The 25,184-nt window shown below is 42.0% G+C and overlaps 1 protein-coding gene across 6 annotated transcripts; it reads left to right on the top strand.

The window, feature by feature from the left end:
• The first annotated feature begins 72 nt into the window (after positions 1 to 72).
• Positions 73 to 25,082, top strand: GIT2 (GIT ArfGAP 2). Of its 6 annotated transcripts, none has more exons than XM_084491702.1 (20): positions 73 to 205; positions 2,743 to 2,876; positions 3,412 to 3,524; positions 3,884 to 3,989; positions 4,329 to 4,415; positions 4,565 to 4,695; positions 5,006 to 5,100; positions 5,747 to 5,792; positions 6,999 to 7,047; positions 7,449 to 7,521; positions 7,728 to 7,825; positions 8,114 to 8,225; positions 9,083 to 9,225; positions 9,985 to 10,134; positions 12,798 to 13,046; positions 14,296 to 14,385; positions 16,764 to 16,846; positions 16,936 to 17,118; positions 21,456 to 21,519; positions 22,304 to 25,082. In XM_084491702.1, exons 1-20 carry the CDS (start codon positions 154 to 156, stop codon positions 22,514 to 22,516), a joined length of 2,271 nt encoding a protein of 756 aa, XP_084347828.1. In that variant the 5' UTR covers positions 73 to 153; the 3' UTR covers positions 22,517 to 25,082. The 6 variants fall into 6 exon arrangements, with proteins under 6 accessions (XP_084347828.1, XP_084347827.1, XP_084347831.1 ...); XM_084491701.1 differs by having other exon boundaries at positions 6,996 to 7,047; XM_084491705.1 differs by lacking the exon at positions 12,798 to 13,046.
• Positions 25,083 to 25,184: the final 102 nt, after the last annotated feature.

Below are 25,184 nucleotides of genomic sequence, written 5' to 3'. Positions count from 1 at the left end.
CTTAACGCCAGCAACCAAGATGGCGGCTCCGCCCCTCCCCTCACCCCGCGCGTGCGCGCTGCGGCTCGGCCCGGCCCGGCCCGGCTCGGCTCGGCTCGGCGCGGAGCGGGGGCCCCGTGAGCGCGGCAGGAAGCGGCGGCCCCGCGGGGCGCCATGGCCAAACGGCTGCGGAGCAGCGAGCTGTGCGCCGACTGCAGCGCCCAGGGTGCGCCGGGGGGCACCGGGAGGCACCGGGAGAGGGACCGGGGGGCACCGGGAGCGGGGCCGGAGGGCACCGGGCGGCACTGGGGGGTGTTGGAGGGGGCCGCGGGGCTGCCGGTGACAGGGGCGGGCTGAGGGCTGGGGGGGTCCCGGGGTCTCCACAGCGCTGTGGGCACCCGGAGCTGCGTTATTCCGCCTCTTTTCCTCCTTTTTTTTTTGTGTCACGAAGCCGATCGTGCCTCGCTCGCGGAGCCCGGCGCTGCTTTGTGAGGTGCGGCCAGCGCTGGGTGCCCCCACCCCGGGGCTGAGGGGAGCTCAGGGGGATCCCGGCCCTGCAGCCCCGGGGCTCGCTCGGTTTGCACAAGAGCAGGGCTTGCGAAAGGCGGGCCGAGAGCCTCGTCCAGGCTGGGTGCTTGCAAGCCCCGCTGGTGCTATGAGGCGCTGGCGTGGCCCCACGGCTGGGTTATTCTCATTTTGGATTTGCCAGGCTCCTCGGGGCTGTGCCAGGACCCGGCCCCCTCGCTGTGTTGTGTCGTGACATAACGGCACTGCCCGACAGCAGCTGGGCCGAGTGGAGAGCTCCCCAACAGAGAGCTGAGCGACTTAATTGTCTCCGCAGAGAAACCTTGATCCTTTCTTTAGATAAAAGTCACCCCTCTCATAAAGCAGAGGGCGACGGGCCCTCAGGGAGCAGCTGTGGGTGCAGCAGCATCGGGGACCTGCAGGGACCACAACCTGTGAACCCACAGGAGCAGCAGCTGGCTGCTGCGGTAGCGGCTGCCCGCCTGCTGCTGCTTTGTTGCTGCTGTGAAGCACGAGCCGTGCTCTGGGCCGGGCGGTGATTTTACGTGAGCTCTTCTGGTCGTTTCCTATTCTCAGGCAGGAGCTCAGGCTGACGGCTCGGGCTGCCTGCACACACTTCCTGTTTTCAGTCACGCTGCCATGTTCCTGAAAGCAAACTTGGCCGAGCCTTTTAGCTTCTCCCCTGTTGAGCTTTGCTATCAGCTTAGGCATATCTTGAGCGGCATCTCTTTCAAAAGAGGACTAAAACAGAGCCCAGCACGGACACTTCAGTGTAAACCTGAACTGTCAGTGGCCTGTACCTGCCAGCTCTGTAATGCTGCTCCCTTTCCATGGTACGAAACTGTATGAACTGAGTTGAGACTCCACAAATCTTTGTGCAATTTAATTAATAAAACACTTGGAATAAGCCGGTGTGACTTTGGGAACAGGTTGCAGCACTAAGCTTCCCAACGCTTTTTGATCTTCCCTGATCATGATGTCAAATCTGCTGCCTCCTCATCACCCGGGCTTCTCAACCAGCCTGAGCCGCTCTCCGTCCTCTCAGCCCCCCAGAAGTTCTCAGTCCCCTTGCCAACTCTGCCTGCTGCCTCTCCCATCTTTCTGTTTTTGCCTTATTTTTTTCCCCCATCCACGCTTCCAGTGGTGCTGGTTTGGGGCAGATTCTAGGCATACACACGGACTCTTTCATGAATGTTATTTCTTGTAAGCAGAATGCATGAGCTCCAACTACAAGCAAAGCCTCTGCTTTGTCTTCAAAAGAATTTTGAAGCCTCATTTCTGCTATGAAATGACCAGATGAACAGTAGCTTACTTTATTGTGGCTAAATGGCCAAGCTTTGGAGCCAGTTACGCTGAGAGAAACCTGCTGTTGACTGTTAGTCAGAACAGAGCAGTGAGGTTCAGCAGCAGCTTGTAACGAGTGACTGAAACAAGCAATGTAGTGGCTTTCAGAAGAGTCTTATTAGTTTATGAATGAGTGTATGGTGAGGTTGTCTGTAATAAAAAGGGACGAGACTCATTAGTCTGGAAGGCTGCCTCCAGTCTTAGGTTGTTAGGTTGGAGTTAGCACAGCTCATTTCATTGTTATTTTTCCCCCTCTTAGAAGTTAAAGCAGTTAAAATAATGGAGTGATTTAATAAGAAGGTTGCGTGCTTGTTGTTACTTTGTTTTTTTAATTAGATTAGATTTTTTTTTCTCTAAAACATGCATTTTAATTTGGCTCTGGGCTATGTGATAGTTATCATCTGTGAATAGGTGCTGCTTTCCCTCCTCAGCCCTGCTTCGAACAGGTTTGCCTGCATTGCCTTCCGCACACACACAGCATCAGCTCTGCTTAAAAACCACAAAGGCGATGAGATCTCATTTCGGGGATCCAGTAAATTTATTGCATGGGTTAGAGCAGGATTTTTATGATGCACAATTGCTTAGATGTATTCTGACACGGTGCAGGAGATCTCTCATCAGATACCAGGCTTGTGTGGTATTCAGTCAGCCTCAGACCTGTCTCTGGATTTGGAAGTAAGTAGAGTTTTTCAAAATGGATGAGATCTTCAACTCCTTTTTCTTCCTGGGATGGATCTGAAGATCTGTCTTGCTACTCGATTGTAACATTTACAGGCTCATGTAAAGACCAAGCAGTAAAGCTCAGGTTAGAATGCAGAGCTTCCTGTTTCGGTCTCTGTGTTTGAAGTAGAGTCATATTGCCTTCCGTGTTGTAATAAAAGTATTCTTTTTCAGATCCTTGTTGGGCATCTATAAACAGGGGAATTCTGATTTGCGACGAGTGCTGCAGTGTTCATCGAAGTCTGGGGCGTCATATCTCTCAAGTGAGACATCTCAAGCACACACCATGGCCTCCAACATTGCTGCAGGTAGAGAGTAAAAACGTGTCTTCCTTTATATAAATAAATATATTTAGTGGTTTTGTAGAATTTAAATTGCTAAGCATTTGAGAGGGGCTGGTCGTTTGCTTTTTTTTTTTTTTTTTGGGGGGGTAATCTTTTATTTCTCTTGTTTTTGCCATGGAAGATCACTAAAATCAGAATTCTGTCTTTTAAATTTGATACCTTTGTTTTGGAAAGTGACTTTCAGTTTTTCTTTCAGACTTCCATTGTGCATTTACTTCAATCTAATTTTTCAATATGTAGCAAGCCTCTTCTTTTGGTAGAGCTGCTGTTGTGATGAGTAGAGAATTTAAAGGGGGTTCTGATTGCATTCCATGCAATAACCTCCTAAACATGTGCCTGCTTCCGATATCCCAGTAGGTTATGGATGCTGGCACACAGAATAGGAATCCAAGTCAGCATGCTGCCTGCTTGAGAATAATGACAGCTATTTGATTAGTCAGTCTGTGCAGCCAGCAACAAAAATCCTGCATTGACTGTTTATGTACATTCTGGATTTCAGATGGTTGAAACACTGTACAATAATGGTGCTAACTCCATATGGGAACATTCATTGCTGGACCCTGCCTCTGTTATGAGTGGAAGGCGCAAAGCTAACCCGCAGGATAAAGTGCAGTAAGTGGAACATTACAGAATTCTTACGTTTGGAGAAGCATGATTATTTTAGTTAGCAGTGACAGAGGCAAAGGTATACGTGGGAACCTAAATCTGCTTTGTTTCTGGAAGATAAGGAGGAACAAAGTAGACATTTGTTCGCTTTAATGTTTGTTCATACCTTCATGTTTGTAACAGAGGTATGCTTTGTATAGTGATGAAATCTGTACTTTCTTGTTTTCATAACGAAAACATTTCTCTAACTTTGCTCCTAGTAATGTGCAAAGGCCTAGTGCTCTCGAGAAAGGAAAATTGGTGTCATTTTGAAAGCACTAATATTTGTTTTCTTTCGGTTTTGTTGTTTGGGTTTCTCCTTGCAGTCCCAATAAAGCTGAATTCATTAGAGCTAAATATCAAATGTTAGCATTTGTTCATCGCCTGCCATGTCGTGAAGATGACAGTGTGACTGCCAAAGATCTTAGTAAGGTTAGTAGTTTTTTCTGGTAACATACAGAAGCTAGTTTGTGTGTAACAGAACACTGAAATCTGACTGAACTTTGTTGGTTTTGACTTAATAGTGCTGAATAGCAGCAATAATTGTGTAAACAAACACAGCTTGGCTTCATTCTGAAGCAACATTTTTCTGTAATACGTATAGCGAGAGATTCTTGACATGTAGATGGTCGAGAGGCATTGACTTAGGTTAAGATGGAGTAAAACTGTTACACAAAACAACTGTAGCAAGAAATGTTGTGTAACTTTCTTAAGGGTAGCTGAATTACAGTTACTGCCCCTGTGTTAAGTCCAATTCTGCTTCTTTTTCAGCAACTCCATTCCAGCGTAAGGACAGGAAATCTGGAGACGTGTTTGCGATTACTCTCCTTAGGAGCTCAAGCCAACTTCTTTCATCCCGTATGAACGTGGTTTTTATTACTTTGATAAATGATCGGTTCTTACAGTTTGTAGGATTTATGCAAATTTCAGTTGATATACGTATTTTAATCTTATATTCAGAACTGAAGATAAAGTAGAGTGATGTGCTTTTTCTTAATAACTTGCAGGAGAAAGGAAATACTCCGCTCCACGTTGCTGCTAAGGCAGGACAGACTCTACAAGCAGAGTTATTAGCTGTTTATGGTGCTGATCCTGGCACACAAGATTCCAATGGAAAAACTCCTGTTGACTATGCAAGGTAGAAGGCTTGAGATATGTGATGTTTGTGTTAACTGCTGATCATAATTTGCATGATGATCCTGGTTAGATATGTTTCTATCCTGAAAACAAGGAAAAGTTGTATGTATATGTATTTTTTTACCCACTGAAACACTGCTGAAAATCCTGCTGCGAGTCTGTGCTGTGTCGATACACTCAAAGTGCTGTGTTCAGCAGTGACTTGTACTGAATCTATTTCTCTGAGCAGTTTGGAATTTTTATGCATCTCAAAATGAATAACATAACTTTTTTTTTTTTTCTTTCTTTTTTTGTATGCCTGTGTAAACCAGACAAGGTGGGCATCATGAACTGGCAGAGCGCCTGGTAGAAATTCAGTACGAACTCACTGACAGGTTAGCGTTCTATCTCTGTGGCAGGAAACCAGGTAAGTAGAAAAAACTGCACCTCAAGGTCTTTCACTGTTAGTTTAAACTGTGGTATATATCTGTTTCAGTGTTAGTTACACTTTTTATATCAATTTTAAATATTCTAACATTAAAAATTAAGTTCCTTTCTGTTTTTGTTTTGTTCTGTTTTTAACACAGAAGATTAGATGAGCACTGTTTAATTAAAAGGAATGAATTGCAGGGAAAATACAAGTTTGGTAATGTTGTATAGTCTGCGGGAGATATTGTGGAAATTCTTCTAAGTATTTTCTTCTAATTGAAATGTAAGAGCCAGGGAGTACCCAATTGAATGGAACCTCTTGAAAACATGCTTTGAAACTTTTAGCCAGTAAATACTATTAAGACACCTACATTAGAATTTTAATACAGTTTGTAAGACTTATTGTAATTTTATATAACACCAACAAGCTGTGGTAGGAACGTTCTTTTCGGGCTTGTTAGCTTCCTGTAATTGGAAACTGAGCGATCACCTGCAAGATACATGTAAACTATGTTTGCGTATATTCCTGGGTTTATCGTTATTATGTCTTTTAGTAAAACTGAGTACCAACTACCTATCCTGACAAAATTGAAAACTATAGTCCACTAACAGCCTATTAAAGTATGGTTTGTTTTCAACTCTAGAGCATAAAAATGGACAGCACTTTGTTATACCTCAGATGGCAGATAGGTAAGTTGCTGATTCTGTGGCATGTCTGAAAACATTTTAAAACAAATAAATAAAAAACAAAAGCCTAACAGTTAAATTTAGAACTGTCCTTTCCTCTGAAATAACTTCTGAGCTTGTTGTCATTTTTAACTTTTTAATGTGTGCTTTGTCAATCTTGGGGGTTTGTTTTTTTTCCCCTATAAAGAATACTGGAACTAAAAAAGGGAAAATTAAAGAAGTTTACAATGTTTTCTAAAATTCAGGAGGAAGATGAGGAACAGATTTTGTAAAACAGTGTAAGGACCCATTGAGTTAATTTCCTGATACAGCATTCTGAAACTAGTACTTGCAAAAAAGCTGAGTTTCTCTTTGACAGTGCTTGTACTTTTGGTCATCTGTGCTCTTAAGTTTTGACCATGATCAATTTAAATCTCCTTTTTATGAAAGATATCAAGTATTAACCATACGTTCGTATTTTCCCTTTATTGCTCTGCAATTGGAAATTAGACGGCTGTAAGTAAACTGCTGTTCAGTTTATTGCTTGTAAAATTTCTACAAAAAACAGTAATAGAAATAAGACATTGAGTCTTTCCATCCGTGTAGGTCAGGGAAGTCATCCCCTGGGTGATATAAACATGGACTCATAATTTGTCAGCTTCCTTATCTGTGGCTTTTATGATTAATTCTGTTAAACTGCAGCATTTTCGTAGTGTGCCTCATGCTGTAGGCTGGAAACTAGCAGAACAGATCATTGACTAATTGGTACAGATTGATGAAGAGCATGGCTGTTTTGCTGTAGTCATTTACCAGCCTGATGGTTCCCTGCCTGCTGTGCGGTCCAGTGGAACAAATCCTGTGTGATTCCTGGGGATACAAGTTTTGGTCAGAATCATCATGTTTTTCAGGTTCCCTACAGAAAGCATTTTACTGCTTTACAACTTGACTGCTCCTTGAGCTATGCAAATAGGTACTTATAATCTGAAGTATTGTTGGGATCCTTTTAGTTCAGATTTAAGTTTTTTATTTAGAAAAGTTTAAGAATTTGCTAATTAGAATATTAATAATACTGGAAAAGTTAAAGTATTAAAAACTGTATAAAAATACTAAAAGATTAAGGAGTATCAAATAAAAGATTTTAATCATTGAATTGTTGAAATGTGTAGAATTTATTTAAACAAGCGTTTAAATGCTGTAGATTTAATGATCACTTTTTTGTTTTCATAGCAGTCTAGATGTATCAGAACTTGCAAAAGCAGCTAAGAAGAAGCTTCAATCTGTAAGTATAACTTCAGTGTGATATGTAACACATCTTTGCCTTAATGTAGTAAACTCTGCACTTCATCCTTCAAGCTGGTTTCAGATACTATTAATTCCTACATAAATAAGTCTCGTGCTGTTAGTAGTCATTTTAAATGCATAGCTAGCTAAAAGTAGATGTATTCCTGCACTGTGTTTTTGTGTGTCAGCAGTTGAGCACCAACACATACACCGTGCCAGCAGGACTGCTTATTGCCTTGTATCTGCTTGATGGATAAATTTGCTGTGCAGGCTGAGAAGCAAGCAATTATATAGGCTGAAAAATAGAGAACTGAGTTGTACACCTGTATTCTAAATGTTATAGAGGTCTTAATATATTTAGTTTAATTTTGAGCTGTAATTATTGTCTTCTGCCCTTAGCTAAGCAACCACTTATTTGAAGAACTTGCCATGGATGTATATGATGAAGTCGACAGGAGGGAAACAGATGCAGGTGAATGAGGATTTCTGGAATGTGTATAAAATTTGAATTGTTACATTACATAAAAAATGCTGTTGCAAGCACGTGTTCTGTTTAAAGTACTTTTACATTCAGGAATTACTGATAATAGTAATTTCTTTGTCTATTGCATTGTCTGCAGGTGTGTGTTAATGTAAAAAAAAATAAATTTATTTTTTCCTCCCCTCTTTCCTGAGCAGTTTGGCTTGCTACTCAGAATCATAGCACGCTTGTGACAGAGACCACAGTGGTTCCTTTTCTTCCTGTAAATCCTGAATATTCCTCAACCAGGAATCAGGTATGTGATCTGAATACTATACAAATATTCTCATTTAATAGGCCAGTTGTTCTAAGTAATACTGCTTTACTGTGCTTCATTATTGCAGTAGAGTTGTGACTACTTCTAAAGAGGTTAAAATAGTTTCAGGTTACCCCTGTCACAGAGTTCTGCAGCTGTTTAGCTTAAATTGAACAGTCAATTCACTGTAACTGCTATAGTCTTTGTTTTACCTGGGAACTGTGCTGTTCGTCTAATACACGATATACTTAACATTTTTATTTTTTTAATTGTTACTCTGTAACTTAGGGAAGACAGAAACTGGCTCGATTTAATGCTCATGAATTTGCTACACTAGTTATAGATATTTTAAGTGATGCCAAACGAAGACAACAGGGGAATCCTGTCAGTGGTTCCAAAGGTAAGTTTGGGTTCTGTGTGCAATGTTGCAGTAATTTGATTATTGATATGATAGTATTATCTAGAAGTACTGTATCAATGAAGAGATTTATACTGTTTTTATATGATAACAAGAACTAAACAGGCACTTGGATAGCAAGCTAATGACAACATATGCTAGGCCTCCAAAATAATGGCCAAATATGTGAGATTTGTGCATTAAGGCTGATATATTTATAATACAATTAAATCAAGTGAAATTCAGGAAAATCTTTTTATGATGGGTGTGATTTTATGATAATTTGGTTAAAAAAAAAAAAATAATAATCCAGAAGACTCTTGAATAATTTGAGCAATACTTTAGTTTGGCAGCTAGAAAACTGTCAAAGTTCTAGGTGCTGTTTCCTAGCTGCTATATACATACAGGACTTTTCTGTAATTGGGATGATTTAGAGCTTATTGTTAATTTTTCTAATAGTGTTTTTCTTTCTTTCTTGAGCATGTTCGATATCAAAGAATGCCAACAACAAAGCTATAGTTCTAGCCATAAATCTATTGGAGTAGTATTTGAACATTAGTCTTCTGTGTGGAGAGAAAATATTATATATATATATATATATATATATATATAAAGTCTTTTTTTAATTGAATTTTGTCATTCATTTGTCCAGTGTAGTCTGTTTTGTGCTTTTTGTCAGTTTTGGACAGTAATAATCCATACCTATTGGGTGGATCTAAATTAAGTTCTCTTCAACACGTCAAATGGCATTGGTCTTCTGTTGTTTCTTTGGTCAAATTTTTTTTTTTTAATTAATTTTATGCACTTCCATTTATTCTCCAAACTTACCAGTACATTTTAAAATGAATTTTGATTAACAGAAAATGTGGAACTAATACTCAAATCCATAAGCAATCAACATAGCAGTGAAAGTCAGGATAATGACCAGCCTGATTACGATAGTGTTGCTTCAGATGAAGATACAGATCTGGAAACAAATGCAGCTAAATCTAACAGACAGAAGGTGGGTCTGAGGTATTTATACACATACCAAATTTTATTCATAAAGGTAGTCTGAAGTCAGTCTTTCCCATTGGAAGGGAATTTAACACACATAAATGATCAGAGAGCCAATGTTTTAATATTCATCTTCATTTTGGAGTCATGCCTTAGTCTGTGTAGTTTCTAACAAAATTAGATGTTGTGATTCATTAATTTGTACTGTAAAGAAAATGCTTCTTTAGAAAAGTAAACCATGCCACTGTGCGTGTCTGGGGATGTAGAGACCTAGCTGCACAGATGAAATACTTAGATCTCCTGAAACACTCTTATTCAGCGATTCCAGGTATTTCACAAATGCTTACTTCTTCCCTCTGAAGAAGTATTCAGAGCAGTCCAACAATAACTGAATGTTTTAAACCCTTCCTGAAAATAATGCAGCATGGCGAAAAAAGGGCAGCAAATTCTAGTATTTCTAGTTTTATCTTACATGGTAACATACCCACTGTACACTTGGTGATCCGTCTTTTATGGCTTTCAAGTTCCTTATTGTGTATTTAAACAAAAACCCTTATGAAACGGTATTGTTTCACTGTTTGAATTAACTGAGACAAATGTTTTTGTGCACAGGGGAGCTAAGAGCTTATTGATACCAAATTTATTTTATATTGGCGTAAAATGATTTGAATGTATGGATCTTACTGAAAGGTATGTGAAAAGCTGTTGAAATCTCATTGTCTTGTTTTCTTTTAGTAGTCTCAGAGTTTTCTCTTACTGTTTATAGAGTCTGGATTCAGACTTGTCAGATGGACCAGTGACTGCCCAGGAATATATGCAAGTTAAAAATGCATTGGTGGCTTCTGAGGTAAAGATTCAGCAATTAATGAAAGTGAACATCAACTTGAGCGATGAGCTGAGAGTCATGCAGAAAAAGGTAAGAAGCACCATAATGTAACGTCTTCATCTAACGATGTGTTATCAGTTAACTGTAATGAAATTGCTGAAGCTGAAGATGCAATAACCCAATATTAGTACAGGGAGAAAACTTTTAAAATGGAGCCATTTTAGAATTGGATATGAGACTACGAATGTGTGCGTGTAGCACATGCTTTGAATTTTTTTTTGATTTTTTTGATTTTGTGGAGATGATAATAGTCTATGTAGTTCACTCTGACAAAAGTTTTCCAACTGATGAGGCAGTTATTGCAAATCTGGTGTACTTGGGCTGTCTTGCTTCAAGATGAGCAGTTTCTGATAACCAGGAAGCAAGTGATAGCACACGCAGTGTGTGCACTTATGTATATAGGTAAATACTGCACTTAAAACTTTTCCAGTGTGCAGTTTATTATTTAGTAAGCCTGGGTGGAATGAGGGGAAATTAAATTTCTAGTCCAAGATGACAGTAGGTGAGACTGAAATATGGCAATAAATTATGATGTTTTTGTATAACAGGAGACTTGCTTGCATTTGAATCTGGGGGAAATGGTGCATAAGGAATATACTGATAAACCTGATTACTGTTTTAAACCTTCACTGTGGGTTTTGTCTAGATGAGCGTAAGGTAGAAGTATCTCAGTTATTATATTAGTTACTATGGACAGGTAGTCTTATGCAAACAGCAAACTGAAGGTTTTTGCTAAAATTCTGAATGTAAAGCTCCAGAAACACAATTTGGAAGCTAGACCTTCTAATCCATATTTATGTAAGTCAACAATTTGTTGAATGCTCTGCCAGTTTTCTGATAAATACTGTTGTTATTATTTGTAACTGAAAATGATCAGTAATAAAACAATGCAAACATAGATAAAACCACTTTTTTTTTTTCCCACTCAGCGGAGTAAGGCATCTGAGGCCCCTCTAATTCAGCAGATGCAGATATCCTCGTCTGTTTGCTGCCATCCTTTTGTTGCAAATGTGTTCAGCCCTTGAGATCTATTGAATACAGGGAGGAACCCAGGAGATCTCCAAGTATTTCCTTTTCTTTTAGCAGCCTGTACTGATCAAGGACTTTTTTTATCACTCAGATAAACTGAGTTTCTTGAAGCAGATTTAATCTACGAATAGGGAAGAAATTATGGCTTATGAAGTAATGACTCCTCAGTGTATTTATGTGGCGTGGCAAAAGAAATCATTGGTCTGCTGCAGCAGAACTTGTTTGAAAGACAGCGCAGCCAGGGCTCGCTCATTTTGAAGATGCTGCACTGGTTTTATGTCCTGATGATGTATGTAGCTAGGGGACTTGCTTACGTTAATGCTTGGTGGCTCTGGATTAGCGCAGAAGTATTGCAGCAGTGCGCCTTCATGGAACGCAGGGTAGGAGTGCTAGCAGCTGTATTAGCTCTGAGCTGCTGGGAGCTTCTGTGCCATGCGGGAATTCTCTGCTGGGATATTTGTGGCAAGACATCAATGTCGTTGTTCTTCTTCAGCAATTTTCATGGAATAGATGGCATTCAAGCGTCTTTTTTTTAGGTTGAGGGCTTGGTCTGGGTTTACGTGAGCTGTTGGTTTAAATTGCAGCAAAAGCAGGTTGAAAAATGTGACAGGAGTTATGAAAAAGGAAACTACAAATTTGACCTATTTAATTGCTTTAATGTCAAGCTTTAAAGAAGTAGCTTGGCTCCTCGCTGATCCTCAGATCTGAAGATATGGGGCATCTGACTACAGAGCACACAATGTGCATTGGGGAGAGCATAAATTATCTTGATAAGAGTCTGTATGTTTGATTTAGGGTACTGGGAAGTGCTCTAGGCAAAATAGGATTGTTCTGATAGAGAGAATGTTCTTGAGGTTTCATGAAAGTAAAAATATACAATTTCCTGTTTAAAGGCCATCCTAGGTTTGAAATACTGGTTTGAATATCCAACATCTTGTTGGAGAATTGCTGATAGCTATTTTTTACATCTTTTCTTTGTGATGTGTTAATATAGCAAACTTACTCTGAGTAACTCCACAATAAACAGACTTGTTGCATTTTTACTATCCATCAAATACCTAAAATAAAAAAAGCTTTAAATTATTTCTCATTGGCTTCTTAGAAAGCAGTAGCTGATACTTTATTTTCATAAGCTAAACTCTCCTCTTGCTTTGCAGAGCAGGCTCTGATTTTCTTTGCGCTGTCTCTGGTGTCTACGCTATAGTTTTGGCATTTTCAGATTTCGTGGGCCTTATGTTAAAGTCCTCTTTTAAATTCTTGTGTTGACTGCTGGAACGGATCACCTTGCTTGAAAGAACGGTTTTGTTGGCAGTCCTTCCCCACGCATCCTCATTGTGTTACGTGATTTACGTGCCAGGACAGCCAGGCTGGAAGAAACAGATTGTGTGTGTTTTTAACTACAACAGCCAATTTTAAGATCCAATTTGACTTGTGTCCCAGCAAAAAAAAATGCTGGAAATCAACACATAAATATTTTCCAGATCTGCAACATAGATTCTGTGCTTGTACTAAACAAATCAAGTAGATTTTAAAAAATAAATCAACCCCCAACTACTGGAAGCTGGGTTTGCTAGTAAAGCAGACAAGCGTGTATTGTGTAGTCAGTTTGCTTTTGACGCTTGCTATTAGAAAAACAAAGTCCCACTGCTAAACATTTCTTTCAGCTTCAAACGCTGCAGAGTGAGAATACCAACCTCAGAAGACAGGCCACAACCAATATATATCAGGTCCAAAGTGGTTCTGACTACACAGACCCTACCAACAATTCTTCTTTAAAGCGACGACCATCTGCACGGGGTAGCAGACCCATGTCCATGTATGAGACTGGATCAGGTCAGAAACCCTACCTCCCCATGGGAGAGGTCCCATACCCAGAAGAAAGCATAACAAGACTGCAGCCTTTTCCTCCACATGTAAGTAAAACCGCTGATGCTTCTGCATTTCTCCTGATGTTCAGCTTTTCTGTCTCTTCCACCTGTGCTCACTTACCAAAGCTGCTCAACTGTCTGCTTTGGAGTGAATTTGAAGTGTAAGAATTGTTACTGTTTGCTGTATTAACATGTCTGCAGGAGCTTGATGTGTAGAAAAGAAAAACCTGTAACGATACTGGAATATGTGAACTGGAGCTTTTGGCTTCTGCTCAGCTCTTTCTGTTAATGACAGTATACATGCCAAATATCAATGTGTGGCTGTTTGAAAGCCATGAGGGGGAAAATAGCATTCCTAGAAGGTGGGTATAGTTCGTAGATTTCTTTCTTGATATATACAGGCATATGACAATTTGTGGAACTCTAGAGTGACCTTTTAAAACAAAATAAAACCGGAGCCAACTTATCAGCTAGACAACCAGTTTCTTAATCTGAGCTTGGAACTGGATACTGAAGATGTTTTAGATCTGTTAGTTGAACAAATTATTCCGGATTAGTATTTTTCTGTACGATGCACTACGAGTGAGGACAGAGTTCTGCATTGGCCACAAGGATTCTGCACTAATATGGAGGGAGGGCAAATATTCTGTGCCAATTGCAAAGACACAAGCGCACCAGGGAATCAGTGCAGAAATTTGTATGCAGGGACTCCCCCCCCTTCAATTAGATTAATAAAAACTTGAAACTATGAAATCTGTATTGTTTTAAATGTTGGCATGTCAATATAAAAGCAGTTCTGGCAGGGAGAAGTGTCAGAATTTTGTATGTGGCTATGCATGCAAGACATGGCAGTGTTTTGTATGGGTCCTTTGCCTTTCTTAATTGTTTTGAAATGTGGGTAGAGGCGGTGGTTCTGAAGCACCGATCTGTTTTGTGGTTAATTTGGAATTATGGTGAATGTATTTTGTTTTCTGTGGAGTTTTGAACCTCTGGAATATCCATGTTAGAACTGCTCAGGCAGATTATAAGCAGCCTGGCCTGGTGGGAGGGGGATTGGAACTGGTGATCATTAAGGTCCCTTCCAACCCAAACTGTTCTAGGATTCTGTGATTACCATGAAGCCAAATGTATTCGGAAAGAATTAAGTCCTCACAGGCTCAGCTAAGTTCTCAAAGCCATTCTTGCTTTGTGTCATCTCCGTGGTTTTAAAAATGTTCCTTTATTTCCGTTAAGAATTATTTGTGTTTTGTTTTTTTTTGGTTTTCCCGAGTGTTTTTCTCTTTCCCATTTTTAGATCGGGAGGAGTGCGTTTGTGACCTCCTCTTCATCTCTACCTTCCTTCCCCTCCACGCTTTCCTGGTCAAGGGATGAAAGCACACGAAGGGTTAAGTACCTTCCCAATTGGTCTTTGCCTGGAGGAGGTGGCACTCTCCCCACAAGGCTTCTGCCCCTGTCCTCTCCCTTTTATGCTGATAATCTTCATGCTTGCATGAAGCAGTATTTCATCACTTTCCGTTTCTTCTGCAACGTGCTGCGGACACTTGCCTTTCTCTAAACTTCACAGCAGCTAAAATCTTCAGCATTTAACACCACGCACAGTGACTCCAAATCACTCGTTCAACTGTGTAACAGTGAGAACGGCCAGAAGACAACTTGGTTGCTGCTTGGGAAGTAATTTGGCAAGCACTCACTGATATTTCACAAGCCGATGTGTAACCCTTCCTCCTGACTAAAATGCACTGCATGAGGCACATGTATGTCCTAACTTTAAAGCCTGCTTTCTTTGGGGGCTGTCAGTCTGCATCAATCCACATCGATACTGATGGGACCCGTTTATTTTACAGGTATTCAGTAGTTTGTTTGAAGCGTGCTCTTTAAGCATCCAAGCAGATAATTATTCAGTTATCTGAACCAACAGTTCATTCATTTGGTGGTGGGCAGCCTGCGTTCTGCTGGCCCTAACAGAAGAAAAGACTGAGTGGGCACGGGTGTTGGTTTTAGCAAGGCTACTTTCAGGTCGAGATGAAAAACTTTGAGAGTGTATAAAGGGATTTATATTGGTGTTCCATCAGGATCTACAAAACCTTATTGTTAGTGCTAGAGCTAACAAAACCCCTTGACTTTACGAAAAAAAAAGTTGCCAAGAAATGTGAAATACATTCTGTGAGCTCTTGTTGTTCCGAAGACAGTCTGCTGCAGCCTCATACACGAACTGTTAGTTGTTTGAAGAAGCCTCATCCAATTTCTTAAGCTTTTAAAAACCATTTTGCTCTTTTTTGTAATGGAATATTCAAACCTACTCTTACTCCAACTGCTAGAAGGAAGCATAAATGCCACCTTGCGTAAGGAGATGGTTAGCACAGCTGGCAAGGCGAACAGTTTGGTAGACTAGTCTGTGCCATCTTCTTTGTACTCTTTTTTTTTGTTTTGTTTTGTTTTTTACTTCTTAGTGAGACTTAACTGCTTTTGAAAAGGTCTTCCGAGAAAAGCTCTCTCTTTCCCCTGCTGTCTGTGTGGTTAACGCAGCGCAATCGGTGCCATCTCGTTCCATTTCTGCAGCAAATTTTACAACATAATACTGAACGTTTCAGAACCAGTCTGGGTTTAATGTTGGATGGTAATGCTTTAATTAAGATTCCCTTTGTCTTAACTGGAGAGTTCCTGTAAAGCTCCAGGTCTGGCAGCTCAGCGGGGATGGCAAGGGGCCCTTTGCGGTGCGCGGTGCCCATGAGTGGGGCAGGAGCCGATGCCGGGGCTGAGCTGTGTGTGGTGCCACTGACGTGGTGCTCCTGTAGCTGGATGAGCAGTAGCAGCACTTCTGACAAGTTCTGCAGCTTCTGAGACCGTAGCAGGCAGATGTGTGGGGATCCCAGGGCCAGGCCGAGAGTGGGAACGGCCTCGGGGCTTCAGTCTGCGTGAGATGGGCCTGACAGCTGGTGTTCGTAGCGTGAACCCAGGATGTGCTGCTCGGGTATAAATGATCCAAGAAGTTGGAGAAGGGATCCTAGCTAGCTGTGAATTTCCAAGTGTGCTTTGGACCCCAGTCACGGTGTACTTAGGGCATGTGGTGTGAAAGGGAGAGCAGGGAAATACGGGGCTGGGCTCAGGGCCTCCACCCTCCGTTGTGCAGTGAGCCCCAGCTCTGGTTGCTCTGACCCCTCTGTGGTGGGCATCCTGCCACACCTGGTTGGGCCACCACTCGGTCCAGCATCCCAAATTCGGTCCGGCCTCCCTCTCCGTGCTGGGCTTCAACTTATTTCAGCCTCCCATGCTCAGTTCTACTCCGTGCCTGCTGTGGGCCTTCTGCTCTTGTTCTGGCTCCCCTGCTGCGCTGGGCCTCCCACTTTGGTTTGGCTCCCCGCTCTCTGGTGGGCCTCCCGCTCACTTTTCAGCCTCCCACTTTGTGGTGGTTTTGCCCTCTCCGCTTGGCCTCCCTGCCGGCCCTGGTGCACGCCTGGCATTTTAGCAGCAAGAGAAGGAGCTCGTGCTGTGACCCCCTGTCCTGCCCCGCTGAGCCAGGCCCTCGCTTGGGGCATGGTGGGACTGTGCTGTGCAGCAGCGTGCGTGGTGTTGGGACCTCGGGTACAGCAGGGAGAAGCTGGCTGCAGGAGCCTGGCAGGGGGCAGCAAGGTGCACTGGGCTCCCGACCAGCAGCTGGAGCAGAGCAACCCCCAAAGATGGGGCAGAGGGGTGCTGGGTGCTGGCACAGCTCGGTGCTCTCCTTTCGTGCACAACGCTGAAATAAATCTGTATTTCTTGCAGGCCTCGAAGCTGGAGAAGCAGAGCAGCGTGTCGGAGAGCGACTACGATAACCCCACTGCCCCTCTGGAGCTGGAGGAGACAGGGTAGGTGCGGAGAGCTGTCGGAGGACAGGGAGTTTCGTGGTGTTGAAGTCCTGTGCTGCAGGGCCAACCTCGGCTTTGTCCGTTTGCAGGTCGGGCAGGAAGGGACGGCAGAGGAGCATCATCTGGCAGGGGGAGGGATCCATCCCCGAGGACACCGACACAGCCCCCAGCTCCAGTTTGCCCAGTACAGAAGATGTGATTCGGAAAACTGAGCAGATCACTAAGAATATTCAGGAGCTGCTGCGAGCGGCACAGGAGAACAAGCATGACAGGTAAGGCGTGAGTGCAAAGAGCTCTGGAGTTTGAGAAAATGAAGAAAATTCTTCCACCAGCCGTGTTAATGCTGCAGATCTTGATTTCACAGGCATGAAGCGTGTAGGTCTGTGGTATTCTCTAGTGTACTGGAGGACGTGGGGTGAGCAGGGGTGTGTGACCAGTGCAGGTGGTGGAAGCACATGCTCCTGTCCAAAAAGCCAGCACAACCCCCTGCAAGTGGGTTTGGGCTGCAGCGCTGCCTGTCCCCTGCCTGCCCTGCCAAAACTGGTTCAGGGACCGGGAGCGATGGGGAACAAGGTGATTGTGAATTCCTGCTGCAGGATGCAAGTGTTGTTTAAGATGAAAATCAAGTGAGTATTTCAGAGAAATTGACGTTAAGTGGAATTTTGGGCCTTCAGACTGTAGTGTCCTTGGGTAAGGACACCCTGTGGAAGGGTGATAGTAATACTGAGGCTTGTTTCAGGAATAAATCTGTAAAGCAGGGAGAACTTTTGACTTTCCTACTATGAAGTTAGTACAGTGAATGTACAAGCAAAAGTTATTTTGAATTACTGAGTTTAGTCACAGGCATAGCTTGGTAAGCAGGAGACTTGGTCATCAGGTAACATGCAGCTCCAGCTCCCTCAGGGAACTTCTGGCCCAGTCAAACAATTAATTTCCAGAACAAACACGAGCAAGTAGAAGTGTTAGTCACAGCCTGGTCATCAGGTAGTGCTCCTGCACAGCTTTTGTAAAGGACTGTAAATAATAGTTACGTCTGAGCACGTTTTAGGCCTGGAACAGTTTTGGTCTCCAGAAAAACCAAACTTGCCAACACGTCTGCCTGCAGTCCTGAGTGCTGCGCCCATCCTTGCCTGTGAGAAGCAGCTGATGATTTTTGTTAAGCCCTTGCTTCCTGCCTTGCTGAGAGAAGTGCACAACAATGGGGCCACTCTTGTGCTGTGTTTTTTCCTTCTGGTACTTTTCTATTTTTAGAAGGGCCAGTGTGTGGCCTTTCCTTCTCACGCTGAATGGTGAGATGCAACGTGTTTGTGCTGAGTTCCCTGCCCTTGTCCCTAACCTCTGCCACAGCAGTGCAGTGTTGCTTGATTCTCACAGATCATAACGAGAAGCAACAGTGAGAGAAGTTTTAAATGCCTTTGGTTTTTATATATGTCACAGTTTACAGTATTTGAATAATAATAAAAAGTCGTTGAAAGAAACAGGGCAGTGTACCTAACTTTTAGCTGTTAAATTGCATAGATAGTTATCAAAGCTGTGCTCTTTTTCGTGTGTTCTGTGCCATATGTAGGAAAGTGCGGTGTTTGCCAGTACTTAAATGAGTATAATCTTCACTGAACTGTGAAGCTGTTGTTCTTTGTTTTCCTGTTCCCTGGCTTTGTCTCTGGGGGCTGAGAATTGCTCAGCGTGCGGCAGGCAGGAGATGGAGTGGGTTTGTTCCACCGTTCCCTTCCTGCAATAGGGGAACACTTCCTTAACAAACCTAGATACCCTGTGAAGTAATAACATAGCTTCCAAACTAGTGCTGAGAATGTTGTAGATAAAAATCACACGCTGCATAGATAACCAGGCAGTAATAAAGTGACGCAAGCATATAATCTATTAATGAAACGCCTTCTTCCCTTTTCTATTTTTTTCTTGCTTTCTTCTGTTCCTTTTCCTGTGCTCACCTGGCCGAGCAGACCATTAGAGCGTGCGAGCATGCTCAAGCTCAGACACAGCCTCGGCTGCTTCAGCACGCTGGTTCCCTGGGCCGAGAGAGCTCCCCTGCAGCCTCTGACCATCCAGCAGCCCGGCCCTGCCTCCTGGTACTCTGGCCTCTGTCCCTGCCTCCCAGGCACAGTGTCCTTTCTCTTACTCTCTGCTGCCTTTTTCCCTCACACACCATCTGCACAGGGGTCGTTAAAGGCTATGCATGAAATGCTTCCGATGATAAGGAAACTGCAAAGAATATCCAGCACAGGTAGTCACGAGCCCTGGTGCTGCCAGCTCAGTTGAAGCTCCCGTTACTGATTTAACAGGGAGCAGAATCACAGCCTGGCATTGTAGCTGTCCCTAGTTAAGAGATTCTCCCATCTCTGTTCTACCTGTTGTCCACCAAGACAAATTATGGCAATAACTTCTCAGCATGCAACATTCCTCAACCTCAAAAGGTCTTCAACTTTTTATACAGCTGACATGCTGAACGATAACATAATTTGTGCCTCGAATCAATTAAAAAGAAAAAATTATTTAACCAGTGCCTTCAAAATAAAAATAAAATAAAAATAAAATGTAAGTGAAACATTTTTCTAAAACAGAACTTCCCAAACTTTAACTCCAGGTGTTATTACCAGTGATAAATATCAGAAATGGAGGAAAAGGTTGCCACCAGTTACTGGTAATGATGGATTCTCCTTTCTGAGTCGTCACTACTGTAATATCCTCCCGATGTCTTACTGGGATGTGTGCAAATGCATTGCATGTGTCAGGTTATTTCACGAGCTTTCTTATTTCACAAGTGTTCCAACTATACAACACAGCCATTCCTCCAAGACATGCAATAAACTTCGCAGCTAACCTAGAGAAATAGAGATATGTTGTGAACTATGCATCATTAATCTTTGGTCAGGTGGTTCTTAGGGGTTTATCTGCCTTGTTGCCTTGTTATTGCAGAGTTTAATCATCAAACTGGCTTTTTTATGATGCAAAGTGCTGTTCGGTGTGGCTTGCAGGAAACAAATTAAGAACAAATTAATTTTTAACTCACTGGCAGAAAGGAATTTACAACAAACTTGAAAGATTTCCCTCCGCTTTCAGGTTATTTGGAAGGACTCAGGTGATTTGAGACATACAGAAATACACCTTTTTTTTTTTTCCTTCTTTTTTTTTTTCTTTTTTTTAGCAATTTTCCTGCATTGCCAAAATGACCCCAGTGTGTTGCTTCCTTCTCAGTGTGTTGGTGACTGACCCATTTGCAAGATGACTGCATAAAATGACTGTGTGGGGTTTTGTTTTTTTTTCTTGCTTGAAAGGGCAGTGATCTACCATAATCCACAGGTGCTGATTATTTTTCTTGAATGTGGTTGCTTTGTGATTTTTTGAGCTTCTTTTGCTCAAGACTGAACCATATTAATTAACTAATACAGAAATTGAGTCTTCGAAGCATAAAAACGAGTCTTTTGGCATAATTTTGACAGACCACACTAACAGAACAGCTCACAGCAGCTTGCGGTAAATAGTTTTAAGATGTAATTTGAATGGGTATTACTAATTTTCATTTGGTATGCAAGTCCAAAGTGAAATCCATCAGGACTAACGGAATCCGCATTGTTTTAGTAGCTATCACTTATTAACTCAATAGCGTTACTGAATATTTAGCCTGAAACTTACATGTTGTGGAAGTAGTTGGTAGCTAAGAGATGCATGTGTTTGGAAGGTGCTGTATGGGGATGGTGTGTTTATGTTTAGGGTGTTGAAATCACCCGAGAAGGCGTGGTGGCACCGCTAAGCTACCTGCATGGGATGGTTTACGTAAACTTTACCAAAAAAGCAAGGTAGGAATTCTGTCCTGGCAGTTGGGCATACCCCATTCTTAGGTTCATAACCTTCCAACCTGTGAGATGGAAAGGGAAATCGGTGCCCAGTGCTGCAGTCCTGGCTTCAAATAATGGTGACTGGTCCAGGGATGGGAATCTTGGGGTCACGGTGTGACTTCAGCATGGATCTGCTGCAGACTGAATTGTTCTTGCAGCCAAGCTGCTGGCCCTGGAGTGGCACGTTTGTTACAGACCAACAAACAGTCCGTTACAGTCCGTTGTGCACACACCAAACAGAACCAGCCGCGCAGCTTTCTGTAGAATTTAGAGACAAAAACTGTAGCATTGGACTGGGGGAAGCGAGGAGGAGGAAATTTGAGTGTATGAATTAATGTGTAGTTAATATTCATAGACGTGTCTCCGTAATTGCTTACAAACTGAGGCCTCTTCTGACAGCGCTTGGCGTAATAGATGTGGACAGTCATTCTTCAAACAAACTTTGATCAAAGAATAATGCAAACTGGAGAATTAATTTTGTATTATTTAAGTTCTTGTGTTTTCTGAAGTCAGTTCTGTACAGACCTGTGCTGCGGTGTGCCAGGGAATGTGCTCGGTAAGGAGACAGTGAGGATCACAGCATTGTGTGTTGCACCATCTACTTCAGTTGCCTGAAGCACAGCCTGCAAGGATATTTTTAGAATATGTATGGCTTTTTTGCTAACTCTGTTGTTTTTAGAATAATAGTCCCTGACAAGTGAAATTGAAGAGGTTGTATGGTCTCCACACAACGAATAACACGTTGCCTCTTTTTGCAGCTACATACCGTGCTCCGAGAGAATACATGTGGCAGTAACAGAAATGGCAGCCTTGTTCCCAAAAGTAAGTATCTTTCAGCATTAACATGGTTTTGGCCTCGTTCTTTGTTAGTATATTTACCTGCAGTAAATGAAAAGCAAGAGCTGCAGGAAAGGAGACGATGACTAGGGTTTTTGTGGGCTGGTTTGTTTCTGTGTTTTGGGTTGGTTTTTCTTTCAGTCTTCCATCCTTGTGTTTATTCACGTGCTAGTCAGGAAAGGTTAATTTGTGTATCCAGGCCCCTAATTTTACTCTTGGACTTTTAACTTGAGATGCATGCAGTTCCTCAGAAAGTGGAAGCTACTTGCCTCTAGTTTGAGGAGCCGTGTGGTTATACTGGACTTTTGCTGGGCCCTCAGGTTTTCCTTTGAATGCCATTGCTTGGTTTTTGTACATGTTCAAAGTCTTTTCTACCTCTGTAAAAGTGACAGGGAAATCTCATGCCCTGTGTCTGTCTGAACTGTCTTCTACACACTATTGTGATGGCAGCCAGGACACGTGCTGGGTAGCAGTAAATGAGAAAAAATAGAGAACTTGTATAAGTAACTTTTTAAACGAGAGCAGGAAGCAGTATTCCTTGTTCACACCTGAGATTAAAAAGGAGAGATTGTGGGAACTCATTGCATCCACTCCTGCCCTGTCCCTGCAGCGATGGCTTATAACATCCTGCAGAGAAGTCTGTGTAGAAAGCAGAGCCCTAGCAGCAGCTGTCCCACACTAAAGAACACTCATCAACCTCTACTGGCTAATTACAAGTGATCCTAAAATGGTTCTGTTGTTCTGTCTGGTTCAAATTTTACTTTCCCAGAAACCCAAATCTGAACTGGTAAGGACTTCTTTGCGTCTGCTGACATCTAGTGCCTACAGACTCCAATCTGAGTGCAAAAAAACCCTTCCTGTGGAGACGTGCCCTACGACGGACATCCAGCTGGTTACACAGCAAGTCATCCAGTGCGCCTACGACATTGCCAAGGCTGCTAAACAGCTGGTTACCATCACAACCAAAGAGAACAACAACTGAGTCACTCTTGGCTTTTTAATCTTGTTTTTTAAAGGTTGAATTTCAAATATAGGTGTGGAACTATTCAAATTTTTATGAGGAAAACTAAAGGGGCAAGAAACTTTTTTTTAAACTCAGTATTATTTTTGCATGTTTTCTAACAATTTTAATGATTAATTTAACCCACTGCCTTATTTTGTGCCTGTGTTGCCAGTTTAGTTACCGTTAATAGCATGTTGCAAATAGCTATTGAGCCAATATCATGTACCAGCGGTGTTTCAAGCTCTTGCTAGATGTTTCCTTGAGGCCACGTTCTGCTTTCAGATATTGCTTGCAAAATCCCCACCAAAGTCAACTGCAGATATCAGGGGGCAGAATCTCGCCTCTGCTCTGTCCATCCTGGAGCCTCACGTGCAGTGGTGCTGCTGACGGAGAAACGTGCAGTGAAACGGGCTGCGAAGGCTCCAGGCCCACACCTGCTGAGCAGCAGAAGGAAGCTCGTACTCCTGATCATGGAATACCAGCCACTATTACCTGTTCCCATATCAACTGTTGTGCAATAATAATGTTTTTAGTCTGCCGAGACAATAGTAGCTGTGGGCATCCGAGCTTATTACATGTAGCTATACAAGGTCTTTGTCACTTTACCTATTTTTGGAAGGAATTTCAATTTTAATAGTTATTTCTTTTAGTTGTCACTATGCCATTAATATATTATGTTTGATGTTACTTTAGGGCATTAGTGGTTAAAATATTATCCCTTGTTTCTGGTTTGGTATCTCATTCTTAAGTTTCCTACAGAATTTTACTGTCATCTTCAAGGCAACACCTTGTTTGCAGCAGCACTGATGCAATTTCTCTGAAGATTTGTGATAATTGAAAAGAAAAAAGTGCCAGTTAAAGGAAGCTGTGTCTGCCATAGCATATAACCTCTGTACCTCAACGTATCAATGTGAAAAGGTTTCTTCTATCCAGTAAGTATTTTGCAAAGCATTCAAAACTTTACAGCTATTTACTGAGTAACCCAAGCTAGGTTGCCTGTCAGAAAGGTAGATTGGTTACAGACATCCATGTGTGTTTCAGGTTTTTCCATTCATAACAGTTTACAAAACTTTGAAAAATAGGCAAGTCCATAATTACAAAAATGAGAGCTCTTGGGGAGTCAAAACTCCATAGTTTTTGTCACCTCACATCCCATTTGGAAGCTTGTTGTGATTTCCAAGGAGCCTGCTGGGGCAGTTTAGCTGGTAGCCAGTTCAGGCAGTGTTTTATTTAAGAGCAAAGTTACAGAACTACAGCAGCTGTCACGTGTCAGCAGCTGATTGGAATATTCAGATAGTCCTCACAGGAGCATTTGAGTCAAAAGTGGTTATCTGCCATTCAACAAACAGGTCTACAGCATGGAGTCTACCAAAAAACACTTATGCTTCAAGGCTTCCTGGTAGAAAAAACTGCTGTATTTAGGTTAACAGATGAAACCACTTTCAGCAGTTCCTTCTTGCAATCACACAGTGTTTGTATGCACATATAAACACTTAAGTGCCATAACGTGCTTGGATTCTTGTGTTGAATGTAGCTCCATTTTTAGAGTAGTGTAAATCTGAAGGAGGGAAGGAATGGAGAGAGTAGATGACAATCCAGTACATTAATCTTCTTCATAGTAACTTTTTTTTTCTCCCTTCCTACACCTCTGAATCCTAGAACTGTCTCTAAACTCACAGGAATGCAGACAGGCTGGGATTGAAACTATAAAAGATTTATAAAACCTACTTCAAAATTATTCTGCTGGCAATTAAATACATTAAGAACAGGTTCCCAGAAGATTATCAAATTAATATCATTGAAAGGTAGCAGATGGTATTTTTAAATCTCTCAGGACACCATTGTTTGCTTTTCTTTAACATATCCTACCTGATTTTGAAGCAGGGTAGCACTGAGTTATGCTGTAGGTTTAAATTTGTGCCTGTACCAAAACAAAAGGACACTTCAATAGCTACAAGCCCTCGTTCTAGCTAGGCTAGCTCCAGGTTTTCTAAAAACAACCATTTATCTTGGTGGAAGGCCTAGCTTAAAAAAAAAAAAAAACCAAAAAAAAACACCTGTAATTGATTTTCCATTCTGGTAAATTCTGCTCTCTGAGCAAACATTTGTTCTAGACTGGTCATTGCCATACCCCGTTAGTGCTCCAGAACCCCAGTGCACATGATGTGCGATGTGCAATTTTCTGATGCCATCAGTGAAACAGAAGCAGTCTGAGCAAACACTTACGTGTTCTGCCAGATCTCGTCACCAAGGCAGTGTTACAAAGCCAGCTGAGGAACTAAAGAGTAGCAGGGTAACCCCCAAACCGCACAGCATTGCGGGTCAGAAGATTTATAATACCCAAATAACAAAACTGTGTTTTTTTCTTTTATGACATCTCCGTCCCCCACCCCACAAACCAGAATTCCTCTCTTTACAAAATGCTGCATAGGAACAATTTTTTTTTTTCCTTTTCTGAAACTTGTATTTATCAGTGTCATTCTGTCTGTACTATACTCTGACTTAATCTTTTGTTTACTGTATTACTATAAAATGCTAAAACCTTGTTAATGTGTAAAATTACTTGGGATTATTTGACTGCTGTTTTTGTAAAGAAAAGATCCTGAAAGAGTTGCTGTAGTTAAGTAAAGTCTGCAGTGCTCAAACA

This window comes from Aythya ferina, assembly GCF_964211825.1.
Source record: "Aythya ferina genome assembly, chromosome: 17".
Lineage (NCBI taxonomy): Eukaryota > Metazoa > Chordata > Aves > Anseriformes > Anatidae > Aythya > Aythya ferina.
The sequence above is the reverse complement of the archived record's forward strand: the minus strand, read 5'-3'. Positions and strand labels throughout refer to the sequence as shown.